Source organism: Chiloscyllium punctatum, chromosome 35 (genome assembly GCF_047496795.1).
Source record: "Chiloscyllium punctatum isolate Juve2018m chromosome 35, sChiPun1.3, whole genome shotgun sequence".
NCBI classification, from domain to species: Eukaryota; Metazoa; Chordata; class Chondrichthyes; order Orectolobiformes; family Hemiscylliidae; genus Chiloscyllium; species Chiloscyllium punctatum.
Genome location: NC_092773.1, coordinates 15021979 through 15044252, shown reverse-complemented (window position 1 = coordinate 15044252; position 22274 = coordinate 15021979). Strand labels below are relative to the sequence as shown.

Here is a 22274-nt window from a genome sequence, read left to right as displayed (position 1 = left end):
CCAGGGGCTGACCATTTGATTGTTCAAGGTCAGGTGAATAGCTCACTGCAATTAGTCTCTGGGTGTCCTCGAGATAAGGCTAGGATGGGTGGAAATTAGACAGGGTTCCTGCGTATCACCAAGTAATCTGGTTGCAAAAACGTGTTCCAAGATGTTAGATGAGGACAGAATAGGAACAGAATAATAATAGCTGACTGTGCTGATCTTTCACCACTTATGATACATTCTCATGCTGACTGAACTGTGGCCGAACCGACAAGTTAGTCATTCTCGTGGAGGGCAGGTAAACAAGGTCAGCAGACACGAAAAATGCTGACCTCTCTTCCTCAATCTCTCTGAACAGTGAAGTTAAGGTTGTGTCTTTCACATCCACTTGTCATCCAACATCCAGAATACTGGGTCACTCAACACTCTGTCTATGTTGCCAGGTTGGGCATTATGGTCGTTCGCCACTTGAAGCGTTTGCAGAGAGTGATTCTGGGATACCTGGAGGTGTATGATGGACCAGAAGAAGCGGCCAGGCTTTGTGTTCTCCAAGCATTCCAGAGTATGATTCAACAGGCCTGGCCCAGGTACCAGCAAAATCAAAATGAACATTTGAGATTTGCATGCCTTATTCAGCCAGTTAAACCTCAACCGTAAACATTCTTTTTTTTTGTTTTTGGAACAGAATGTCCATGAGGCTGGAAGTTTTGCTCAAGTCTTTACTGAAATTCATATATGATATGGCAACTGACCAAGGTCCAACACCACCACGTGTGAAGGAAGAGCTGTTACAAGATGCCACCCACTGCCTGATCCTCCTTAATCGCTGCTGCGAACGCAAAGTAACAGTAAGTTAATTTCTGGTGACCTCTTATGATGGGGGTGGGGTGGTGATGGAGCGGGGGAAAATTGCACAAGTTAGGGAAGAGAAACCAGCTCATTTTCAGAGAAGCTCCCTCAGTTAAAGCCAAAACACAGATTAACCATTTTCTCATCCAACATGGCCTACAGACTGACAAATTGAACTTAACATAACTCCTGTTCATCCATCATGAGATTCAAAATGTACACATTTTATTTGAAGATACACCATTTATAGTGGTTTGCTTAGCAAAGAATCTTGAATATTGAAACATTGTACCACTTGTGGGGACATTGCTTTGGAACTGCACTGACCTAAATCAGCCAACACACTCACTGCAGCAGGGGGTGGTTTAATCTGTTTTTGCTCTTTAAGGTTCTCCTGGAAGGAGTGCGCCAGAGCTGCGAGAATGCAACAGTACTGGACTGCCTGCAGAGGGTGCAGCAAGATGTGTAATAAGTCACCACCGGAACAGTAAATGTATAAAACCTTAATAAACAAAAGCAGAAAACATCACCAGTCATTGTGTCTACCCTCATTGCAAATGCAGCTATTCAGGATAAACAATGCAAACTGGATCCGGGCATGGGGAATAATCCACCAAGTCACTACAGCCACATTAACATGTTTATTCAGTATTGCTCAAGCTCAGATGTGTTGGTGCCAGTTTGGGGCCAGACTTGGCTCAATGCCAGCACCTTCACATTGTGAATCGTGCCATTTAGGAGAACAGAACAAAGCTAGCAACAGTGTACTCCAGTGGCCCGTCACTTGAAGTCTCAACCTTGCTCTCCACACTGACTAATGAACAACTGCAACCTTACAGTGATGTGTTCAATGGCGATCCCCCTCTGTACTCTGAAGCTGATGTAAGCTCAGAAAAGGCACAACATGTGTGCTTGATGTCAATGCACAGGAAAAAGCTTTGAACTCTGAATCTAACTGTACCTAATCTAACCTAGGAGACCTTGGTCACTACAATGAAAAACAGCCAAGTTTCCAAAACCTATCACAGCACCTCCCAAGCGTTGTAATTCCTTATTCTCTGTTAAAATTCTAATTCCATTTCCAGTGAGAGTGAGGAAATGTCAAAACCTGATGCTGCCCTGTGCAATTAATCACCCCCCCCAATAGTAATGCATCGACCAGGAAGATTCAGGTTTGTGTGTGTTATCATTTACTCTCCAATCCAATGAGAACGCCACTCCAAAAGGATTTCAAAGAATCCAAGAATTCTCTGAACCTTTTGCATATCCTTTTAACTGCATGTAAGAGACCTAAATCTGATGAAAAATACAACATAGTTAAGGTGAATCACAATTTCAAGGAGCTTTTGTCAAGCAGTTCTGGTTGGACAGATTTCCGCTGGCATCTAAGTAGATAATTGTTCAAACGACATTTTTTGGAACTAGACAAAGATCAGTCCCATCTTTTATTTATAGTTTTATAGAAATGAGAACAATTAAAACAAATGGAGAAAATATAAACAAACAGTTGACACAAAGAATCTTGAAGCATAGTTCTTGCTTTGTGCAATCAAGGCCATGATAACTGGAAGCAGCAATGAAGCTCGTCCACAGTGGAGACCAGGAAGCTGCTTCGCTTTACAATGTCTTCACAATGGAGTTAACACAATTCCTCACCTTCAGTACGAGCAGCACACTACAAAGTGGTCATGAGCTAGTCACTTTGGCTGCTGGTTCTGTTTCCTGTTCATATTCAATTTCCACGTATGGTCGCTTCTTATGGGCTGGGCCCTTGACCGGTGTTTTGCCTTTAGATGTGGAGGGTTCTTTCTCCAGTTCCTCTGCATCACTGGATTGCTCTTGCTCCTGCTCCTGCTCCTCCTCCTCCTCCTCTCCTTCCAGGTTGTCCTGTGTATGTGTCAAAAATCAATTCCAGTCAGCCAGTTGCCGCATCTCAACAACGGATTGCATGACAATAGTACATACACCATTGCACAAAGCAAAGAAAGGGCCAAGCTGCACAAAAACTGCCTGGATTTTCCTGTTTGTGTCACACACCACATCCCTTCAATCGGTAAAGCTCCAAGTGGGACAGTTCCAAGGACAGTTTGTTTCCTCAGCCACATGGTTAGCTGTGACTTGTCATCTGAAATCAGGAATTGCAAGTAGGCTGCTGAAGCAGCAATGTATCACAGCTGGCTTCATCCATGCCCACACAAACATGCCATCTATGGTGAGCAGAAGCAGGAATGCAGGCAAATTTTAATCAAATTAATTTCAAAGCACGGCAACATTTTTACAGCACCACTGAAGGAGGTTAATCATCACAGTGTGTCTATGTTGGGTAAAGACGATGTCTTTCTGTGTTTTTTCTTAAATGCCAAAGAACCATTTTAAAACCTGGGGATTCACAAGGATGCCTGAATGTTTTGAAAGCAAAGAATGTGATATCTACTGTGAACCCTGTTTGTGTAGCTGTGGGTTCTAGCAATGTGCAGGTGAATTGGAGCCAAGGTTTGTGGACAAGGGACTGATTATGAATGACAAAGATACCCTGTCTGCCAACAACTGGATGACTGCTCATCAGTTAGTTAAAAAGCTTGGGATGTGAACAGGACAGAGTGAAGCTCAGACTAGATGAGAAACCTGCAGGTCTGAAGCAGTCAGAAATTCTCAACTCTCCGCAGTAAATCACTTGAAACCTCAAGAAAACAAGCTTATCTTTCCTCTGGCGGTTAACACAAGCTGTGACTTTGAATTGGTTAAGTCAGAGACCCTTTTACAAGTGAACCAGCCACACTGTGCCTCTTGCAAAGCAGTAGAAACATTCAGAAAAAGGTTTCAGAGAAATGTTCTCATCAGCAAGATCCAACCCAAAAGATCACGTGGACAAAGGCGATGGAACTGCTTTTCCCGCTTTAATTTGTAGTCTTTACTTCATTTAGCTTAATTGTTTACCTATGGCTGGAATCTAATGACCTGTAATAAACAGTGATACCTTGTCAAGTTCCTTGTATTTTATCAATCTGGATCTGAACATTGTAGGGATTTTGGATATTTCTTTTAAAAACCTCAACTTCTGTGGTAACTCCCGGAATCATGGGGTTTAACTTGCATTGCAAGACCCCAGTGAGTCATGGCTTTGTAAAGTAGCAATTTACCATATGCCATTTCTCCAGGACTTAGTCATGACTCTGCATGTTCTCACATTTAAAATAATCATCTAATTCTCTTTTAAATAACTCAATTGAACCTGCATCCACTACATACTCAGGCAATGCATTCAGCTCATTATCACTCACTGTGTCATGAGGATGTTCCTCCCGTCTTAAATGCATTTTCCACCAATTACTTCTAATCTATGTGTTCTTGTTCTTGCTTTCCAAACTTCATAAAGCTTAGTATATTACCTCAGTTCCTCATCCTGAAACAATTCATCTCAATCTTTTCTGCACTATCTTGAACGTCTTCGCATTAATCCATTAGTATGGCACCCAGGACTGGATGCAATATTCCAACCGAGCCCAATTAAGTATTTTAACGTAACTTCCTTAATCCTATAGACTGTCCCTAAAACTAAAACCAGATAGTTAATAGAGTATCAAGGCAGACCCAAAATCTACAACTGACAGGGCAGTGTGTTACACATATCATGAACATGTTTCTTTCTGAAGAGATTTTTCATTCTCGAATAGACCTGACTCATGAATAGGGTGGGTTTGCTGCATCAGAGATTGGCCTTACATTGGTACCTGGAACAAATTCTCATGCAGACAATTGTATTAAAACTCTCTGCAGTTAAACAGTTCAAAGGGACTGTTCAAAGTACCTCAGCTGAGATGGCTGACAATTTCCAACAGAAGACAGCATTTTTCACTCAATTACTCAGGAATTAACTAAAAATGGGTGCACGCTCTATTACACTCTCACCACTGACACCCCATCCTTTGTAATACAACAATCATATTCCCCTCCCCCAAAATGAGAATAATTCAGGCACGACTGAGCCAAATACCTCCAAGTCACTCAGGTCACTCTCGTCGATTTCATCACCCTCCACATATTCCACTTGACCAACATCCTGTTGAGAGAAAGAAAGACACGTTACAAGGAGCTTGCTGATTTTGAGACTGACAGTAACTCCAACACGTCACCTACCTGTCCAATCTCAAATTTCTGGACAGTATATGGCACTGGAGAAGTAAAATCATTGGCCCACTGTGGTGCAAGCAACATGGTTTCAGCTACAAACATGGAATTTTGTGGAACAATTGAGGTGAATGCAATTCACGTATTCAGTGACTCAAGTGTGTCATTAAGTATGAAACTGTTTCCCCAAATTTTGCTCAGAGTTTTTTCAAAGTCAATCCATCTAACTGCAGCTCTGACTTCAGCAGAGAAAATGCGGTCAATATTTTCAATGTGAAAGACACCCAAACCATCACTGCCCAAAGTCTCCTTTGCACCCTCTCTTCTGACCCACAACCTTCCCCTTTCTCTTTCAAGAGACATAAGGCCACTCAACAGCCAAATGCACTCACTCTCCCTCTAGACCCTTCCCTGTCTGTAGGCCCACAACAGTCCAAATCTTCCCCTGCCTTTCTTACAGTCTTGCTTTCCAACCACATCCCCCCAGTCTCAAGCCAGTTCCACCCTGCAAATACCACTCCATCTCCATGACCCAGACTCTCAATTCCCTTCAGAAATTCACCTACCCTGACTCCAAGACAGGTGCATTCTGAATTAAGACATGGAATACAGATAGTGCCACCATACTCCCTGTTGGAAATGTTCATTAATGCTTCAGGTTTGTGTTGCTGACTCAGACTGGTGAACCTGATAACGAGGCGAGCTTCTTAATCCGGACAATCAAGGCTGCTGTTTCCATGATGCCAAGTCTGGAATTGTTTTCCACACTTCTAACATATAAATACTAACCCGGGAGCTAAAACCACAAATGAAAATCAAAAATCCTCATCCATCCTGTTCACATGCAAAATAATACAAATCATGCTGATATGAACACCGGAGACCACTGCCTAGGACGGTGTCTATTTCAGAGTTTTCATTTACTGATGTGCAAAAATGCATGATCAACAACAGATTTCCCAATTTGCCCATAAGTCTGACAACAATGCATCAAACCAGTTGTGTTCAAGGAGGCAGAACTGAGGAACCTAGGTTTCCAGTATTAAAGTAATCCCAATAAAACTGTAACAGAATCCAAGAGATCAAATATAAGGTTGGACAGCTTTGTTTTACTTTCAACTTCGACCACCACTTACTTCATCATCTTCTTCTTCCGAAGAGTCGGTCTCACTCTCTTCATCCTGCTTATCCAGCGCTTTATCAAAAGTATGAATAGGGAAGTTGTAGATATCTTCATACTGATGGGACACAAGAGAAAGCGGTTACAAACTCAGATCATCAGGGCTGCACTCAGTCACAGCAGCAACATTCATCCCACTTCAGGCTTTCTCAACAGAACCAGTTATGAGACCACCCATGAGTCGAGTTAGCATTTCCAATCCCTGCAGCACACTATTCCTCAACACATGCAAGGAATTAACCATGTAACCATCATTCCATTGGTTCATCAATTGTTGGAGAAAGTGAGGACTGCAGATGCTGGAGATCAGAACTTAAAAATGTGTTGCTGGAAAAGCGCAGATGATCAGGCAGCATCAAAGGAACAGGAGAATCAACGTTTCGGGCATAAGCCCTTCTTCAGGAATCCTGAAGAAGGGCTTATGCCCGAAACGTCAATTCTCCTGTTCTTTTGATGCTCCCTGACCTGCTGCGCTTTTCCAGCAACACATTAAGTTTATAAATTGTTGTCATTTTCTGATACTATTCTCAGTTAGTTCCATAAAAACTTGTTCTGAGTTCAGATCTCTGCTAATGAAGCTCAGCAACTCACCGTCCCCTGCTTGAGTCGCTCCAGCAGTTCCTTCTCGATGGCATTGTCCAGCTGAGCTGCAATCAGAGCCTTTTCCTGAAATAAAACAACAATTACGCTGCAGCCTCATACTCCTCCAGCACAGAATCTAATTGCCCTTGCCAAATTCACCCCAGAAGAATTACCACAAACTAAAAAGGAGCAGCTCCTTCCATTCAATTCAGATCACATAAGGATAGACAGAGTGCAAGATTTTCTTCAAAGATGGGGGACTTCAGTTACCTGTGTAATGATGTTGCTCCTTTAACAAGGTTATGCTGACCTTTTTCATTCCAGAGGGGTCGTAAAAACAGAGGTTCCGGGAGGTCTCCAATTGAAGGGTTTTAGGGCCAGTTTGATTTCAGCTAATATACACTGCCAAAGCTTTCAAGTTTTAAAAAGGCACTTGTACAGCTCAGCTTTGCTCTGGTTTGGTTTGGTTTTAGCAAGCAGAATTGTGAAGGTTCTGAACCCAAAGAAGCAGGTCCATGCTGATCCCCCCTCTCTCTGACATCTCTCCTGTAAGAGGCTGTGTTTAAATTTACCTTTCATGCCAAGGAGCATTTGTTCCAAGTTTTTGGAACAGCATCATTATTTTGAGATCGTCAGTTGGGTTTTCAGATAGATTAATTTATTCTTTATTCTGTTCTCTTTTGTTTGTGTTTCATTCGGTAATCTTGCAAATAAACTCTGTTTTGTTTCAACTTAGGTGTTTGGGTCAGCTGCATCCCTCCTGGAATACCCATGTTACACCTGCTTAAAACAACTGGAAAGGTTAGAGTCCATGCCACTTTCCTGAAATGTTTTGAGGGGGTCTGGCCTGGTCCATTACATCTGGATAGACTGGAATTGTTCTTCTTAGAGAAAAGAAGATTCCAGTGTGATTTATTACAATTCAAGTGTTTAAAATTATGCTGTGTTTTAACAGTGGCATAGCCAATGTCAGAAAGGTTGTGAGCCAGAGTGCACTGGTTCATGATGACAGGAAAAAAAGGAGAGTTTCTTTCACATAGCAGGCTCCCAAAATTTAGAACAAAAACAGACTTGACGGTGACGTTCAAAGGGGAACTGGATCAGTGCTTGAAGTGAAAAAAATTGGAGAGCTACAGGGAATTAAAAAGGTTTATGTTCTTGGAAAAGGCAAGGCTGACTGGATGAATTAAAGAAGTTGCTCCAGTGCTCTAAGATTGTCCAGCAGCATTGGATGAAGTCTGACAGAAATCACATGACAGTGATGGTTCCCAGCGACTGGATCAGGTCGACAGGTGAACACACATTGAGAAGAGTCAGGGAGATCTTGACAGTCTCAAACAAATCCCCACCAAGCAATAAGATTTCACTCAGCAACAATGCAATTCTCAGACCCAGGTCCATCACAAACACCACACGTTGGGTGCAGGAATACACTTACCTCTCTCCGTTTCTCTCTCCGTTCAACCTTCTTGTTTAAAGGTACCAGCTTCCTCCTAAAGAGAAACACAAGTGAAAGGAACAGGGTTAAAATCAAACAAGTCGAAGTCAGTCAGTGAGCAGCAGGCTGTGTCTCTGCTTTAACACAAGTTGGTTTTGTCACAGTAAGTCGAGAGTCAGAAAGTGATGATCCTTTTGCATGGTCCAGTTGGTAATGCTGCATGAGCAATGCTACTTAGCTCAAAGCCATCAACTACCTTGGAGGGAGTTTGCCAATGTTACACCAGAATTGAAATGTTATTCCATTCCTTGCCTGAGTAATGTTTTTCAGACCCTTCAGAGCCAGGAAATATTCAAATTAACCAGGTAACCATGGTTGGCTGAGAGACAAATGGACCCAACGTCAGTATGTATATCTTTTTCACCTCCACAATTATGTGCCCCTCTCTGATCAGCACTTACAAAGATGACCCTTGCACCTTGGATGACTGTCTTCCTCAAGCTCTATCTCACTGGCAGTAATAGCCCAAATCCCAAATCTTGCTTGTAACTCCAAACAAACCAAGACCAAAGCTCATACCACATTCCAGAACAAACTTACTGTCTCTTTAGGATGAGCTTGCGGATACGGATCAGGTATTGGGTGATCTTTGTGAAACGCTGTTTACACTTGTGTCTGATAAAGCGAGGCCAGTAGATAAGATGCTCATCAATCTGTTCCAGAGCTCTCTCGTAATTCTTACTTAGCTTGACCTGCAATATATTGAGCAAGGAAGGCGTTGAGCTGAACAAACTTGCATTTAAAAGCAATTGCTGAAATGGAAGTACTTTTTGGAAACAGATAAATGAGTAGCAATTCTATCAACAAAACACGAAACACTGCACGAGGCACAAGTGGATAATGGCAGAACAGCTTCCAAAATGCAGTGACCATCTGAGGGTTTAACTTATACGATGTATATGTTTAGTCCTAACTGCACCCACAATAACTCATGAATCCATCAAGGTTCAGAAATATTATCCCTCATAAACCTATTGCTTACACACTGTGCATGACATTTATCACAAACTTGGTCCCTTGTTTCCAAAAGCTGTTCCTTTTCTCAACGATACTGTCGGAGGAATGTGCCCAATATGTTAGAGATTACAAAACATAGCTCAAAGTGAAATTGACAGTTTATTGCAAGCAATATCGCTGGAAGAGAAAACAAACCAGCTAACACAGGACTGACAGTCTGTACGGGTAGATCAGATTTCTCTTCCCAGAGCTGAGGACGAGACCAGTTTTAGAGTAAGGCTGCACAATGACACTGATTAAGAAATGGGAAACGACAATGTATCTGGAAATTGAGTCATCTAGTTACAAGGTTACTAACTGGTAAACAAATATCAGATGAATCCCCTGTTCCTTCACACAATGCAACAGCCTGACAGTACCAACTATTCCATTCCTCTTCACAGGTAGGTGTTAATGTCTCTTCTGAAGTGGTGAGGTGCTTCCATTGTCCTGTGTCTGGAACATGTCCTTGCTGGTGCTTCTCTGTCTGTCCTGCTCTTTGTATGGTTTTGCTATTGCTGGGTTGTGAAACTGCCCTTGGGGCTTTGAGACATCTGTGGCGGTCTATCATTGCCCGTGGGAGCTTAAAGTGCATCCCCTTGTCTGCGTGCTGTCTGATTCTGCTTGGGAGTTGCTTGGGAATTCTGGGTGTTCTGGTACAGTTTGGCCAATTTGGCTTTTGTGGGCCTATCGTGGGTTAGCAAATCTTTTCCCACAGATACTGCGTCCTTGGTTTTTTTCAGAGGGGTAATAAAACACTCCCGGATCCGATTAGACTGGCTTGATACATAGATTAAAAGGTATTAAGAGGTCTTTTTGTTGCTATGTAAACAGATGAGACTACAAGCCAAAATTGTCATGTTTTAGAAGTTACCTGTAAAATGAAAGGGAAGTGGTCAGCTCTCCAGCTGAGTGGTTCAGTCCAGAACAAGTCAGGAGTTCAACAGTGAGCTGTGTGGAAACTCTCTCTCTCTTGCTGCCTGTCTAACTTCCACATGTAAGCATCTGCTCCTTTTTTTAAAAACTGTTCTTTGAAGGGGTTTGCTTATTGGGACTGTTGTGTATATTCAGAACAGCATAATTAAGTCTAGTTTGGATAGACTGAGCTCTGTAGGGGTTCTTTTTCCTGTTATTTGTGTTTCATTGCGTAATTTTGTGAATAAATGTGTCGGTTTTAAAACCGAGTAGTCAACTTAGCTAACTTACTCCAGTTAATTTTCACTGTACACTGACTGAAACAAATTGTAAAGTTATGGTCTGGGTTGCCTGCTCAAGAATGTTTTGAGTGGCCTGGCCTAGTCCATAGCACATTCCTCATGTAACTGATGAGCTGTTCCCTTATTTTATTCCTATATCCCAAGCATACACCTCATCCATCCAAGATATTCTCAATGTATGTCACATGCACCTTGTTCCTTACTCACCAGGTGTTTTGTTTATTTCGCACCTTAAGTGCATGGACTTATTTTTATTCTTACTCTTGTAAAAGAGGATTCAGGGTGTTCAGTATCCCCTGAGTGCAGTTATGTCAGTGAGCCAAGTGACTAAATGTCGCAGGATCAGTTACAATAAGCAAAGAAAATATTTCACCAAGATCTATTTCTCTGACAGATACCCTGATAGGTCAGAACATAGAACATGACAGCGCAGTACGAGCCCTTCGGCCCTCGATGTGTGAAACCAATCTGAAGCCCATCTAACCTACACTATCCCATTATCATCCATATGTCTATTCGATGGCCATTTAAATGCCCTTAAAGTTGGCCAGTCTACTACTGTTGCAGACAGGGTGTTCCACGCCACTATTACTCTGAGGAAAGAATGTATTTCTGACATCCGTCCTCTATCACCCTCCAATTTAAAGCTGTGTCCCCTCATGCTCGCCATCACCATCCGAGGAAAGAGGCTCTCATTGTCCACCCTATCTCATCCTCTGGTCATCTATTAAATCACCTCTCAACCTTCTTCTCTCTATCGAAAATAGCCTCAAGTCCCTCAACTTTGCCTCATAAGACCTTCCCTCCATTCCAACATCCTGGTAAATCTCCTCTGCACTCTTTCCAAAGCTTCCACATCCTTCGTAGTATGCGGTGACCAGAACAGTACACAATACACCAAGTGCGACTGCACCAGAGTTTTGTACAGCTGTGGCATGACCTCATGGCTTCAAAACTCAATCCCTTTACCAACAAAGGCTAACACCGTATGTCTTCTTAAGAACCCTATCAATCTGGGTAGTAACTTTCAGGGATCTATGCACGTGGACACCAAGAATTCTCTGTTCACCCACACTACCAAAAATCTTAACATTAGCCCAGTACTCTGCATTGCCGTTATTCCTTCCAAAGTGAATCACCTCACACTTTTCTGCGTTAAACTCCATTTGCCACCTCTCAGTCCAGCTCTGCAGCTTATCTATATCTCTCTGTAATCTGCAACCTCCTTTGGCACTGTCCACAAATCCACCAACCTGACTGCCAACTGCAAATTTACTAACCCATCCTTTTATACCCTCATCCAGGTTGTTTATAAAAATGACAAACAGCAGTGGACCCAAAACAGATCCTTGCAGAACACCACCACCTCTGTCTTCTTTCAGCTAACCAATTTCTGATCCAAACCACTAAATCACCCTCAATCCCATTCCTCCGCATTTTGTGCAATAGCCTACCATGGGGAACATTATCAAACGCCTCACTGAAATCCATATCCAACACATCAACCACTTTACCATCAACCACCTATCTGGTCACCTTCTCAAATAACTCATTAAGGTTTGAGAGGCACGACCTATCCTTCACAAAACCGTGTTGACTATCCCTAATCAAATTATTCCCTTCTAGATGATTATAAATCCTCTCTCTTATAATCCTTTCCAATACTTTACCCACAACCACAGTAAGGCTCACTGGTCCATAATTACCAGGGTTGCTATCCTTCAGTCTTCCGGCACTGTTCCTGTAGATAATGACAACATAAAGATCAAAGCCAAAGGTTCTACAATCTCCTCCCCAGCTTCCCAGAGAATCCCAGGATCAATCCCATCTGGCCCAGGGGACTTATCTATTTTCATACTTTCCAGAATTGCTAACACATCCTCCTTGTGAACCTCAATTCTGTCTAGTCTAATAGCCTGTATCTCGGTATTCTCCTTGACAAAATTGTCTTTTTCCTGTGTGAATACGAATGAAAAATATTCATTTAGCACCTCTTCTGTTGTGTTCTCTTCTAATTATGTTGTGAGCATGCATCATTTCATTCTCACTGCGAACAAGATGATCCCACCAAAGGTAACTTCCCCAGCTCAGACAGACTGTGCTTACCCGCTCCCATAATCGAAATGGAAAAGCAGCTCGTTCTATTGTCTTCATGTACAGGAAACACTGACCTGCAGGGTACAACATATCAAGTTTATCTTATGGAAAACCTGCGAGGGGGGAGATATATACCCTGCATGCATTCCAACAAAAACAGGCATACAAAATACTCCAAAAGTCAGCCGAAACAGTTTCACACCTTATAAATGCTGGAAATATCAAGAGCATTGCAGTAGTACTAAGGAACTTCAGACTGTTAACTGTCTGAAGAAATTTGAACTTTTTTTTCACTTTCTGCAATGTTTCACAAACATTATGAACAAAGTATTTTCTTTTTTTGACAAATCACTCATGGGATGTGGGTGTCTCTGGCTTGCCCAACATTTGTTGCCCATCCCAAGTTGCCTACAGGGCAGTTAAAGGGCAACCACATGGCTGTAGATCTGGAGTCACACGTCGGCCAGGTGAGGTAAGGTTGACAGGTTGCTTTCCGTGAAGGACAATAGAGAATCAGGTGGGTTTTTCTGATAATTGACAATGTTTTTATATTCATAAGACCCTTAATTCCAAATTCTTTATTAAATTCCAATTTCAACATCTGCCATGGCAGGATTTGAACTCAGGTCCCGAGAATTTCAGATGAGTTTCGAGCTTAATAACCTGGTAAGAATACCATTCGACATCTGCTCCAACAGCATGTGGGTTTCGGTCCGTATGCCATGCCATTTGCAGCATCGAACACCCGAAGTCACAACACAACTTGTCGTGTTCCAGGTCCTTGCAGGAGAAATTTAGTGGGAACACTGATTATGAGTGATGAGGAGGATGTTTCAAAGACATTTCAATGCAATTCAGACAAATTGAGGAGTGACACATGGATAAGTGTAATTTGATTAGAAATTTGGATTTCAATATCATGGCATGTGGGTTTTGGTCTGCGTATATAATGACTAACTTGTCAGCATTTCCAGAACCATACTTTTTTTTTTCAAACCAGGGAGGAAGAGCCAGGGAGTATGGGATACTAATGACAATTTCTTTATGTTGGGAGAGTTTTATGAGCAGACAGAGTAAACTCTGATGAGCTTGAGCTTGCTTTCAGTTCAGAAGGATCAGGACTTTTTTTTTTCCCCTGTTGGCCAAAAACTCAGTTTGAAAAGGCGAACCGGAACCCAAACGCACAGGTCCTGACAGAAATTCGGTAAAAACAATGACTGCAGATGCTGAAAACCAAATACTGGATTAGTGGTGCTGGAAGAGCACAGCAGTTCAGGCAGCATCCAACGAGCAGCGAAATCGACGTTTCGGGCATTCCTGATGAAGGGCTTTTGCCCGAAACGTCAATTTCGCTGCTCGTTGGATGCTGCCTGAACTGCTGTGCTCTTCCAGCACCACTAATCCTGACAGAAATTAGACAGATGAAACAGCCTCTTCAGGAGAAAGGGGTCAGTTCAGCAAAATTAGGAAACAGGTCACCTCAGTCTAAGAATCTTGGTTTGAAAATTCTACACAGGTAGCGTTTGCTTCGAATTCTGAAGGGGTTATCTGGAAAAAACAGTCAAGTCAATCCAAAAGACAGAGATGGGAATGCTGTCGCGTATTTGAGTACTGTCATGTAGCAAGGTGGGATAGATAGGTGGGATCATATTTTTACTGCATCTTGAAATATTTTGTGTTGTATTGTTTATAAATAGCTTGGTATATTCTATTTCACCTTCTCTTCTGTGTAATAAACTTTTGGCTTTATTGTTAAAACCAAATATGTAGCACTGCATGCTTTTGTTCGGGGAAATACAAACTGATAAAATTTAAAAAGAAATCAGCTGTCAAGCCAGATTTCAGACTTGTCCAGTAACATCATCAGCTGGGGTTATTGCTCAAGTATGAAATTATCCACTTCAGTATGATCAAAAGAATGCTTATTATTATGTAAATTGTGACAGCATGGGAAATGTTGGCACACAAGGTATCTAGATGTTTTGGATCCCAGTCACTGAAACTGAGCAATATGGTAAGCATTTAGGAAGGGAAATAGTATGTTGGCCTTGACTGCAAGATATTTGGAGTGAAGGAGCTAGGTTGTCTTCCTGGAGCAACAGGGCTTTGGTGATACCAGACCTGGATTAGTGTGCATTTCTGGTCTCCTCACTGAAGGAAGGATATACTTGCCAGAGAGGCAATGCAGGAAAGGTTCACTCCACTGAATTCTGGGACAGCAAGATTATAGGCTTCAAAAAAAAAATGGGAGGGATTCTCACTGAAATTTGAAATTTTGATAGGCCTAGATAGCCTGGATACAGGGATGACATCCCTCTTGTCAGTGGGGGGGGGGTTCAAGAACAGTGGCTCACAGCATCTGGAGACTAGGTAGACCACTGAGGACTGAGACTTGGCGAAATTTCTTCATTAAGAGGATGGTGAACATGTCGAGTTCTCGACCAAAGAAGGCAGTGGAGAATCAGTGAACATCTTTAAGAAATAAATAAAAAGATTTCTGGAGACTAACAAGTTCAAGGTGTAATAATGGGGAGAACATGAAAGGAACACACTGAACAGATGATAAACTATGATCATACTGAACAGAACAGCAGGCTCAATGGGCTCCTGCTCCAGGTTTATATGTTAATACGGGTTGAGGTTTGACACAACAGTAGAAAGATGATATGAATCACAGGTCAGGCTGCTTACCTCTCTCCTCTTTGACGGTTGCATACTGACTGTTGGCCAAAGGACAGGACGACCGATTACACAGGCCTGTGATATTGTACTCATTGCGACAGAAGTTCTGCGTTTTAGTTCTGCAGGGGATTGAAAGAGGATCAACATGAAAAGAGTCATGAAGCATGTAACATTTGTTCTCAAAGAAGCTGTCAAACATCAAACACATGACAGTATAAACTGGTGACGGGTATTGGATGAGAAGCTTCAGCCTAATATGACAGGAAGGTCTCATTCTGGAAAACACAGGAATCTGCAGCAACATGAAGCAAGGAATCGAACAGGCTTGTACTTGTAGGTTGTTATCTCAGACTGACTGGAAGGAGAGGTTGCGTCTTATGCTGTTTGAGGCCAGAGCACTGAGGTGGGGACAATGGAAAGCTGACACCATTTAACATTGTAAGGAGACAGTTCATGATGGAAGACAGTTTACAATTTACACTTGATAAACAACATTTTGGTTTGAATACCACAAGTCAGTTGATCAAAACAAAGAAATGACAACCGCAAGGCAAGAGATCATGTTCCAGCAAAAGAAAAATACCCTGTTTAAAAGTCACCTTCAGCAGATGAAAGGGATACTTCTTACATGCTCTTACTAAAGAAGCCCAACCACAATTTAAATTAAAGGCCAGAGGTTTCCAAAAACCATGTGTCTTTGAGAAACCAGAACAAAAATCCTTTAGGTCTGCAACATCTTCAGCCACACTCTGAAAGACACCTAAAAATTAACCTCTTCTGCTCTAAAGTTCTCTCAATCTAAGTTCATGCTAATTTTTTGGAGAATGCATTTTCCAATGTTTGGAAAGCATTTGCTACATTTTGCACTTCAAATTTTGTCACAAATAAATATCAATCTGTTATTTCGATTTCTATCTGGGCACGACAGCACATGGGGTGGGGGGGGAGCAGTTTAGATGTTGCTACCATGTTGCAAGAACTTGAGTTTGGAAGACTGAATGAAAAATTATGATTGTTCTCTGGAAGGGAAACTACTGGATAATGGCAGAGTAGATTGAGGCAGTAGTCAAAAGTGAGGTGCTGGAAAACACAGAGGGTCAGGCAGCATGTGAGGAGCAGCAGAGTCGACATTTCCAATATAAGTTCTTCATCAGGTGTGTGGGGGAGTGGAGCTGACAGATGATGGGAGACAGGTGGGTCTGAGGAAGTAGGAGGATTTGAAAGAGAAATTGTTGACAATGAGGACCAGTTCAACCCATCGAATGAGTGTGCCAGTGGATGGGTACTGGTTGGGTCAGTGGGAGGGGAAGAAACAGATGACTTGAAGGCCTTCGTCATGGTGGACGGATGTGTACAGGGACTGGAAGTCCATGGTGAAGATGAAGTGTTGGGGCCAGATAACTGAAAGTTATGGAGAAGACGGAAAGCGTGGTGGCGTCCTGCATGTACATGGGAGACATGACAGTGTCAAGGTATGCGGAGTTAAGTTTGGTGGGGTAGGAGCAGGCGGAGACAATGGGTGACCGGGTCAGTCAGGTTGTGAATTTTGGGTTACCTACTCCACCGCCAAACTCTAACCTCCCAACGACTGGAGGAATAACACTTCATCTTCTGCCTTGGGACCCTCCAACCACATGGGATCGATTTCACCAGTTTCCTCCCCTCCCCTCCCCACCTTATCCCTAATCCAACCCTCCAACCTAGCACTGCCCTCTTGAACCGTTTTACCTGTCCATCTTTCTTCCCACCTATCTGGCCCACCCTCCTCTCTGACCTATCACCATCATCCCCACCGTCATCTACCTTTCACATTCTGAGCTACCTACTCCCTCAGCCCCAGCCACCAACCCCCACCCCCCCCCCCCCCCCCCCACCTCCCCATTCCTGATGAAGAGCTTATGCTCAAAATGTTGATTGTCCTGCTCCTCGGATGTGCCTTTCCAGCATCACATTTTTTTACTCTTATCTGCAGTCTTCATTTTCTCAGAGATAGAGGCTGTAACCTTGTTTAAAATGATTCAATAGGCAGCAGCCACAAACATAAAATACTTGGCAAAGGATTTGGGGGGGGTGGGGAGTAGATAAGGAAAAAGCTTCAAACATTGTTAGGATTGAAAACAAAAAATGCTTGTGATCACAGCTGGACAGGCAACATCCATGAAGAGAAAGAAAGCTAACGTTTCGATTCTAAATGACTCTTCATAAAACGCTGTTATAACTACAAGCTGGTAAATGCCCTTTGGTGAACAATTTTAAAATGGACCAGAGAAGTACTTGAGAATGATGAACATGGATCTGCAGACAGAATGAAGCTGTCAACAAGGCCCAAGTGCAACAACCCACCCTCCCCTCCCACCGCAGGAACTGTAAAACCTGTGCCCACACCTCCTCCCTCACCTCCATCTAAGGCCCCAAAGGAGCCTTCCACATCCATCAAAGTTTTACCTGCACATCCACCAATGTCATTTATTGTATCCGTTGCTTCCGATGCGGTCTCCTCTACATTGGGGAGACTGGATGCCTTCTTGCAGTGAGATTTAGGGAACATCTCCAGGACACCCGCACCAATTAGCCCCACCACTCTGTGACCAAACATTTCAACCTCCCCTCCCGCTCTGCCATGGATATGCAGGTCCTGGGCCGCCTCTACCTCACCACCCGACACCTGGAAGAACGCCTCATCTTCTGCCTTGGAGCATTTCAACCCCAGGGCATCAATGTGGACTTCACCAGTTTCCTCATTCCCTCTCCCCACACCTTGCCCCAGTTCCAACCTGCCAGCTCAGAACCATGCTCATGACCTGTCCTACCTGCCAGTCTTCCTTCCCACCTATCTGCTCCACCCTCCTCTCCGACCTATCACCTTCATCCCCACCTCCATCCACCTGTTGTACTCTTGGCTACCTTCTCCCCAGCCCCAGCCCCCTCCCGTTTATTTCTCCACACCGGAGGCTCCCTGCCTCATTCCTGATGAAGGGCTTTTGACGGAAACGTCGATTTTCCTGTTTCTCGGATGCTGCCTGACCTGCTGCACATGTTCCAGCACCACTCTAATCTAGAATCTGATCTCCAGCAGCTGCAGTCCTCACTTTCACCCTGCTCCTTCAAAAAGCCATCCTGGGCGCAACGGGCTAAATGGCTACAAGTGTCTTCGATCCAACTGAGTTTGCTTTGTTTTACTGACAAGGCACCAATATGAAAGAGGTCCATTAGCTTCCAGATCCTCCCATACACGGAGGAGGGGTGGTGAGAGGATTCACGGCATTCCTGAGCACAAAGGTGCATATTCAAAAGGGACAGCTGCTTCTCCCTGTTCATGAAATACAAAACGCTTAGCTTGAGTCTGAGAAGAAAATGAGGAAATGAAGCCAGCTCAACATTCAAAGAGGCCAAATCCCAGCCAGTCGCAGACAATTCAAATAACTTTCCAGAAGAAGACGCATTTCAGATTTATTTTTCGGGGAATCTTTACTCACTTCACTTTGAAGGAACAAAACTGTTTGTTTCCGAGAAGATCCCAAAGCAACTAGAAAAGAGAAACATGTTAAATTTTAATCTTGCTGTTTTCTAATGATCAAATCTAACTTTCAGAGAAAAGTAACAAAATTCAGCAGAAAGTGTCAAGATTATGAAGAACATCCCTGGGAACAGGAAAAAATTGGTGGATAAGATTATTCTAGCCATTTTGAAACCACTTTTGTTTGAATTAACATATAATGTTGCTGCAAACAAATTGCAGAACAACTGTGTGCCATTTCCAGACAGGGCTGCAGGGAGTTTTCCAAGTTTCCTTATATCACCTCGCTGATGTAATATACACTTAACTTCTCCAACATCTTCTCCTGGTGCACTACATAAAGTCAGAGAGATGTACAGCACGGAAAAGACCCTTTGTCCATGCCGACCAGATATTCCAACCCAATCTAGTCCCACCTGCCAGCACCTGGCCCATACCCCTACAAACCCTTCCAATTCATATACCCATCCAAATGCCTTTTAAATGTTGCAATTGTACCAGCCTCCACCACTTCCTCTGGCAGCTCATTCCATACACGTACCACCCTCTGCGTGATTTCAGAGCCTGAATGAAATCACCTAAAAGCCTCCCTCTGTTCCAAAGAAAACAAGCACAAAGAACCTTGGCGGCACGATGGCACAGTGGTTAGCACTGCTGCCTTACAGCGCCAGAGACCTGGGTTCAATTCCTGCCTCAGGCGACTGACTGTGTGGAGTTTGCACATTCTCCCCGTGTCTGCGTGGGTTTCCTCCGGGTGCTCCGGTTTCCTCCCACAGTCCAAAGATGTGCAGGTCAGGTGAATTGGCTATGCTAAATTGCCCGTAGTGTTAGGTAAGGGGTAGATGTAGGGGTATGGGTGGGTTGCGCGTCGGCGGGGCGGTGTGGACTTGTTGGGGCGAAGGGCCTGTTTCCACACTGTAAGTAATCTAATCTAATCTAATCTAAACCTAATTTTTCCACCAAAACTAAAGTTCAGACCACCAGCTTGTATGGCTCCCCTTGAACTCCTCCAAGGTGATCACATCATTCCAGTGAGGTGATGATTGGAACTGCCTACATTATTCAAGGAGCATATGCTCAGGGAGGCACTCAAGTCACAAAATCACAATGCGTCAAGGTCAAAGACATTCACACTGTTTTACACTAAAAATTTGCAAAGTGGCCTTGAACTGAGGGGCTTGCAAAGACATTTCAGGGGCAGCTAAAAGTCAACCACATTGTTGTGGATCAGGAGACTTATGTAGGCCAAACTGGCAAAAACAAAAAGATTTATTTCCCTCGAGAACATTTGTGAACCAGATTAGTTTGCGTCACAATGGACACTGTCACCATTACAGAGTACAGTACAGCACAAGAACAGGCTCTTCAGCCGAAAATGTCTGTATCGACTATGATGCTATTCTAAACTTTTTCCAACTGCCTGCACATGGTCAGTCTCCTCTGTTCCCTGCCTGTTCACCTGTCTGTCGACATGCCTCAAGCTTTGCTATTGTCAACTACTTCTAGCCACCTCCCCTGGCAGCACATTCTAGGCACCAACCACCATTGGGGTAAAACAAAATTTGCTTTGTACATCTCCTCCCTCTCTGAAACTTTCCCTTCTCACCTTAAATCTATGCCCCCTTGTATTTCACATTTCCATTATGGGAAAGAGACTCCAACCATCCATCCTATCCAGACCTGTCATAATTTTAGATACTTTTGAGGTTGCTCCTCAGCCTCTCTCTCCCCTAACACTTTTCCTGGAGCTCTACATAGGCATGATCCCTAAACCCCTCATCCCCAGGCAATCTCTCCAACATTGTCCTGTACAGGGCAGAGGTGGAACCTGTCAAAAAGCTGCAGTAAAAAGCTGTGTGCGCGCACGCACTATTTGGAGACTTACCCCACAAAGGCAGCAGCAATCTTACTATTGGTGTGCAGTTCAGGTGCCCGGGAGGGGGCAGCTTGGTCGGGAATCAAGGTCGGGGGGCGGTGTTGGATGAGGTTAGGGGTGGGCAGGGGTGAACAGGATTGGGGTGGGCAGGGGCAGGAGTAAGAGTAAATGAGGTTGGGGGGGGGGTCAGACAAATTGGGGGTGGGGCTCAAGCACAACATGCGACTGCTTAGTCTCCCAAATGGGGAGCAGACCTCACAGAAAACCCTGAGCCCCAGAGGAAATCAATTAACCGAATAGCCCATCAAAAGCGCTCGCCCAGCTTGTTCGGATAATTGAGGTTCCTCTGCACAGCATACTCTTTCATTTGACCTCCAAAATGCATCATCTGCACACTTGTCTGAAATAATTACTGCCACTTCTTTGCCCAACTGTCCAGGTGAACTATATCCTGCTGGAATCCACCCGTCCGCCAATTCTCATGCTGTCTACAAACTTACTGATCAGTCCACTGACATTTTCATCCAAATCATTTCTACACATGACAAACAACCGCGGTCCCTGCACTGACCCTGAGGGAACACCACTGCTCACAGACCTCCCCTTGTCAGAAAATCACCCATTCACAAGCACCCTCTCTGCCCACATTCCAAGACTGATGGAGTGAAAGAAGTGAAACTATCATGGTAGTCTAACAGATGAAAGGCTTAATCAATTTTTCAGTGTATAATTTCAGTTACATCACACTGTAAATTTTTGCCATAAATTGTGTTTTAGGATTGAGCCCTCCACTATCACCTGATGAAGGAGCGACGCTCCGAAAGCTAGTGCTTCCAATTAAACCTGTTGGCCTATAAATCTGGTGTTGTGTGATTTTTAACTTTGTACACCCCAGTCCAACACCAGCCTCTCCAAATCAGGAGTGAACACGGGCATTCTTGCTAAGGGTCCTGATGGAGGCGGGACGGGGAAAGCGTTTGAGCGAGAGAAAGCTCTGGCAGCACCTGCGGAGAGCAATCAGAGTGAAGGCGTGGGGTCCGGTGACCCTCTGAGGAAGTGCATCTTTTATCAGCAGGAGCCTGGGACATGAACCCTAACCACCCCACACCCCACACCCCACCCAACACCCCACCCGACCCACCCCCCACCCAACACCCCACCCCCCACCCGACCCACCCCCCCCACACCCCACACTCCCACCCCCCCCCACACTCCCACCCCCACCACCACCCCACACCCCCCCACACCCCCACCCCACCCCCACCACCACCACCACCCCACACCCCCCCACACCCCCACCCCACCCCACCACACCCCACATCCCCCACCCCCACCCCCCCCCCACACCCCCCCACACCCCCACCCCACCCCACCACACCCCACATCCCCCACCCCCACACCCCACATCCCCCACCCCCACCCCCCCCCACATCCCCCCCCACATCCCCCACCCCCACATGGGACTGGGACCAACTGCATGTCCGTGTTGAACAGGGTCAACACGACAAATCCGACCCCACCCACCCACCCACCCAAAACTCACATCGTCGTGCTGCATGGCTCCGTCCTGAGCGAGGAGAGCCCTGGGGCCTGTCCGAGCCACACGCTGCCTCACACACCAGCCGCCGCCATCTTGCCCCTCATGGCAACTTCTCGCGAGACCTGGC

General features: G+C 44.3%; 2 protein-coding genes across 3 annotated transcripts in view; one reads left to right on the top strand and one right to left on the bottom strand.

Moving 5' to 3' along the window:
• tti2 (TELO2 interacting protein 2) overlaps positions 1-1363 on the top strand; it is a 7133-nt gene extending 5770 nt beyond the window's left edge. For both annotated transcript variants that reach the window (XM_072554037.1, XM_072554036.1), the window contains exons 6-8: positions 429-572; positions 671-833; positions 1223-1363. In XM_072554037.1, the coding sequence (XP_072410138.1) occupies positions 429-572; positions 671-833; positions 1223-1303 (388 nt within the window). In that variant the 3' untranslated portion in view covers positions 1304-1363. The remainder of the gene's footprint in view (positions 1-428; positions 573-670; positions 834-1222) is intronic.
• mak16 (MAK16 homolog (S. cerevisiae)) lies at positions 1038-22274 on the bottom strand. The gene is made up of 10 exons (XM_072554038.1): positions 22151-22274; positions 18691-18740; positions 15224-15333; positions 12542-12606; positions 8763-8914; positions 8163-8217; positions 6734-6808; positions 6099-6200; positions 4829-4894; positions 1038-2721 (listed from the first exon to the last, which is right to left on the bottom strand). Exons 1-10 carry the CDS (start codon positions 22163-22165, stop codon positions 2521-2523), a joined length of 891 nt encoding a protein of 296 aa, XP_072410139.1. The 5' UTR covers positions 22166-22274; the 3' UTR covers positions 1038-2520.

Excerpts from the sequence above, each read along its gene's own strand:
- mak16 (XM_072554038.1), bottom strand. Across the intron at positions 12,607-15,223 it reads AACCGTCAAAGAGGAGAGAG|GTCAGTGTTTCCTGTACATG; the intron begins GTAAGCAGCCTG and ends TGTACCCTGCAG. Across the intron at positions 6,201-6,733 it reads AGCGACTCAAGCAGGGGACG|TATGAAGATATCTACAACTT; the intron begins GTGAGTTGCTGA and ends GTGTCCCATCAG.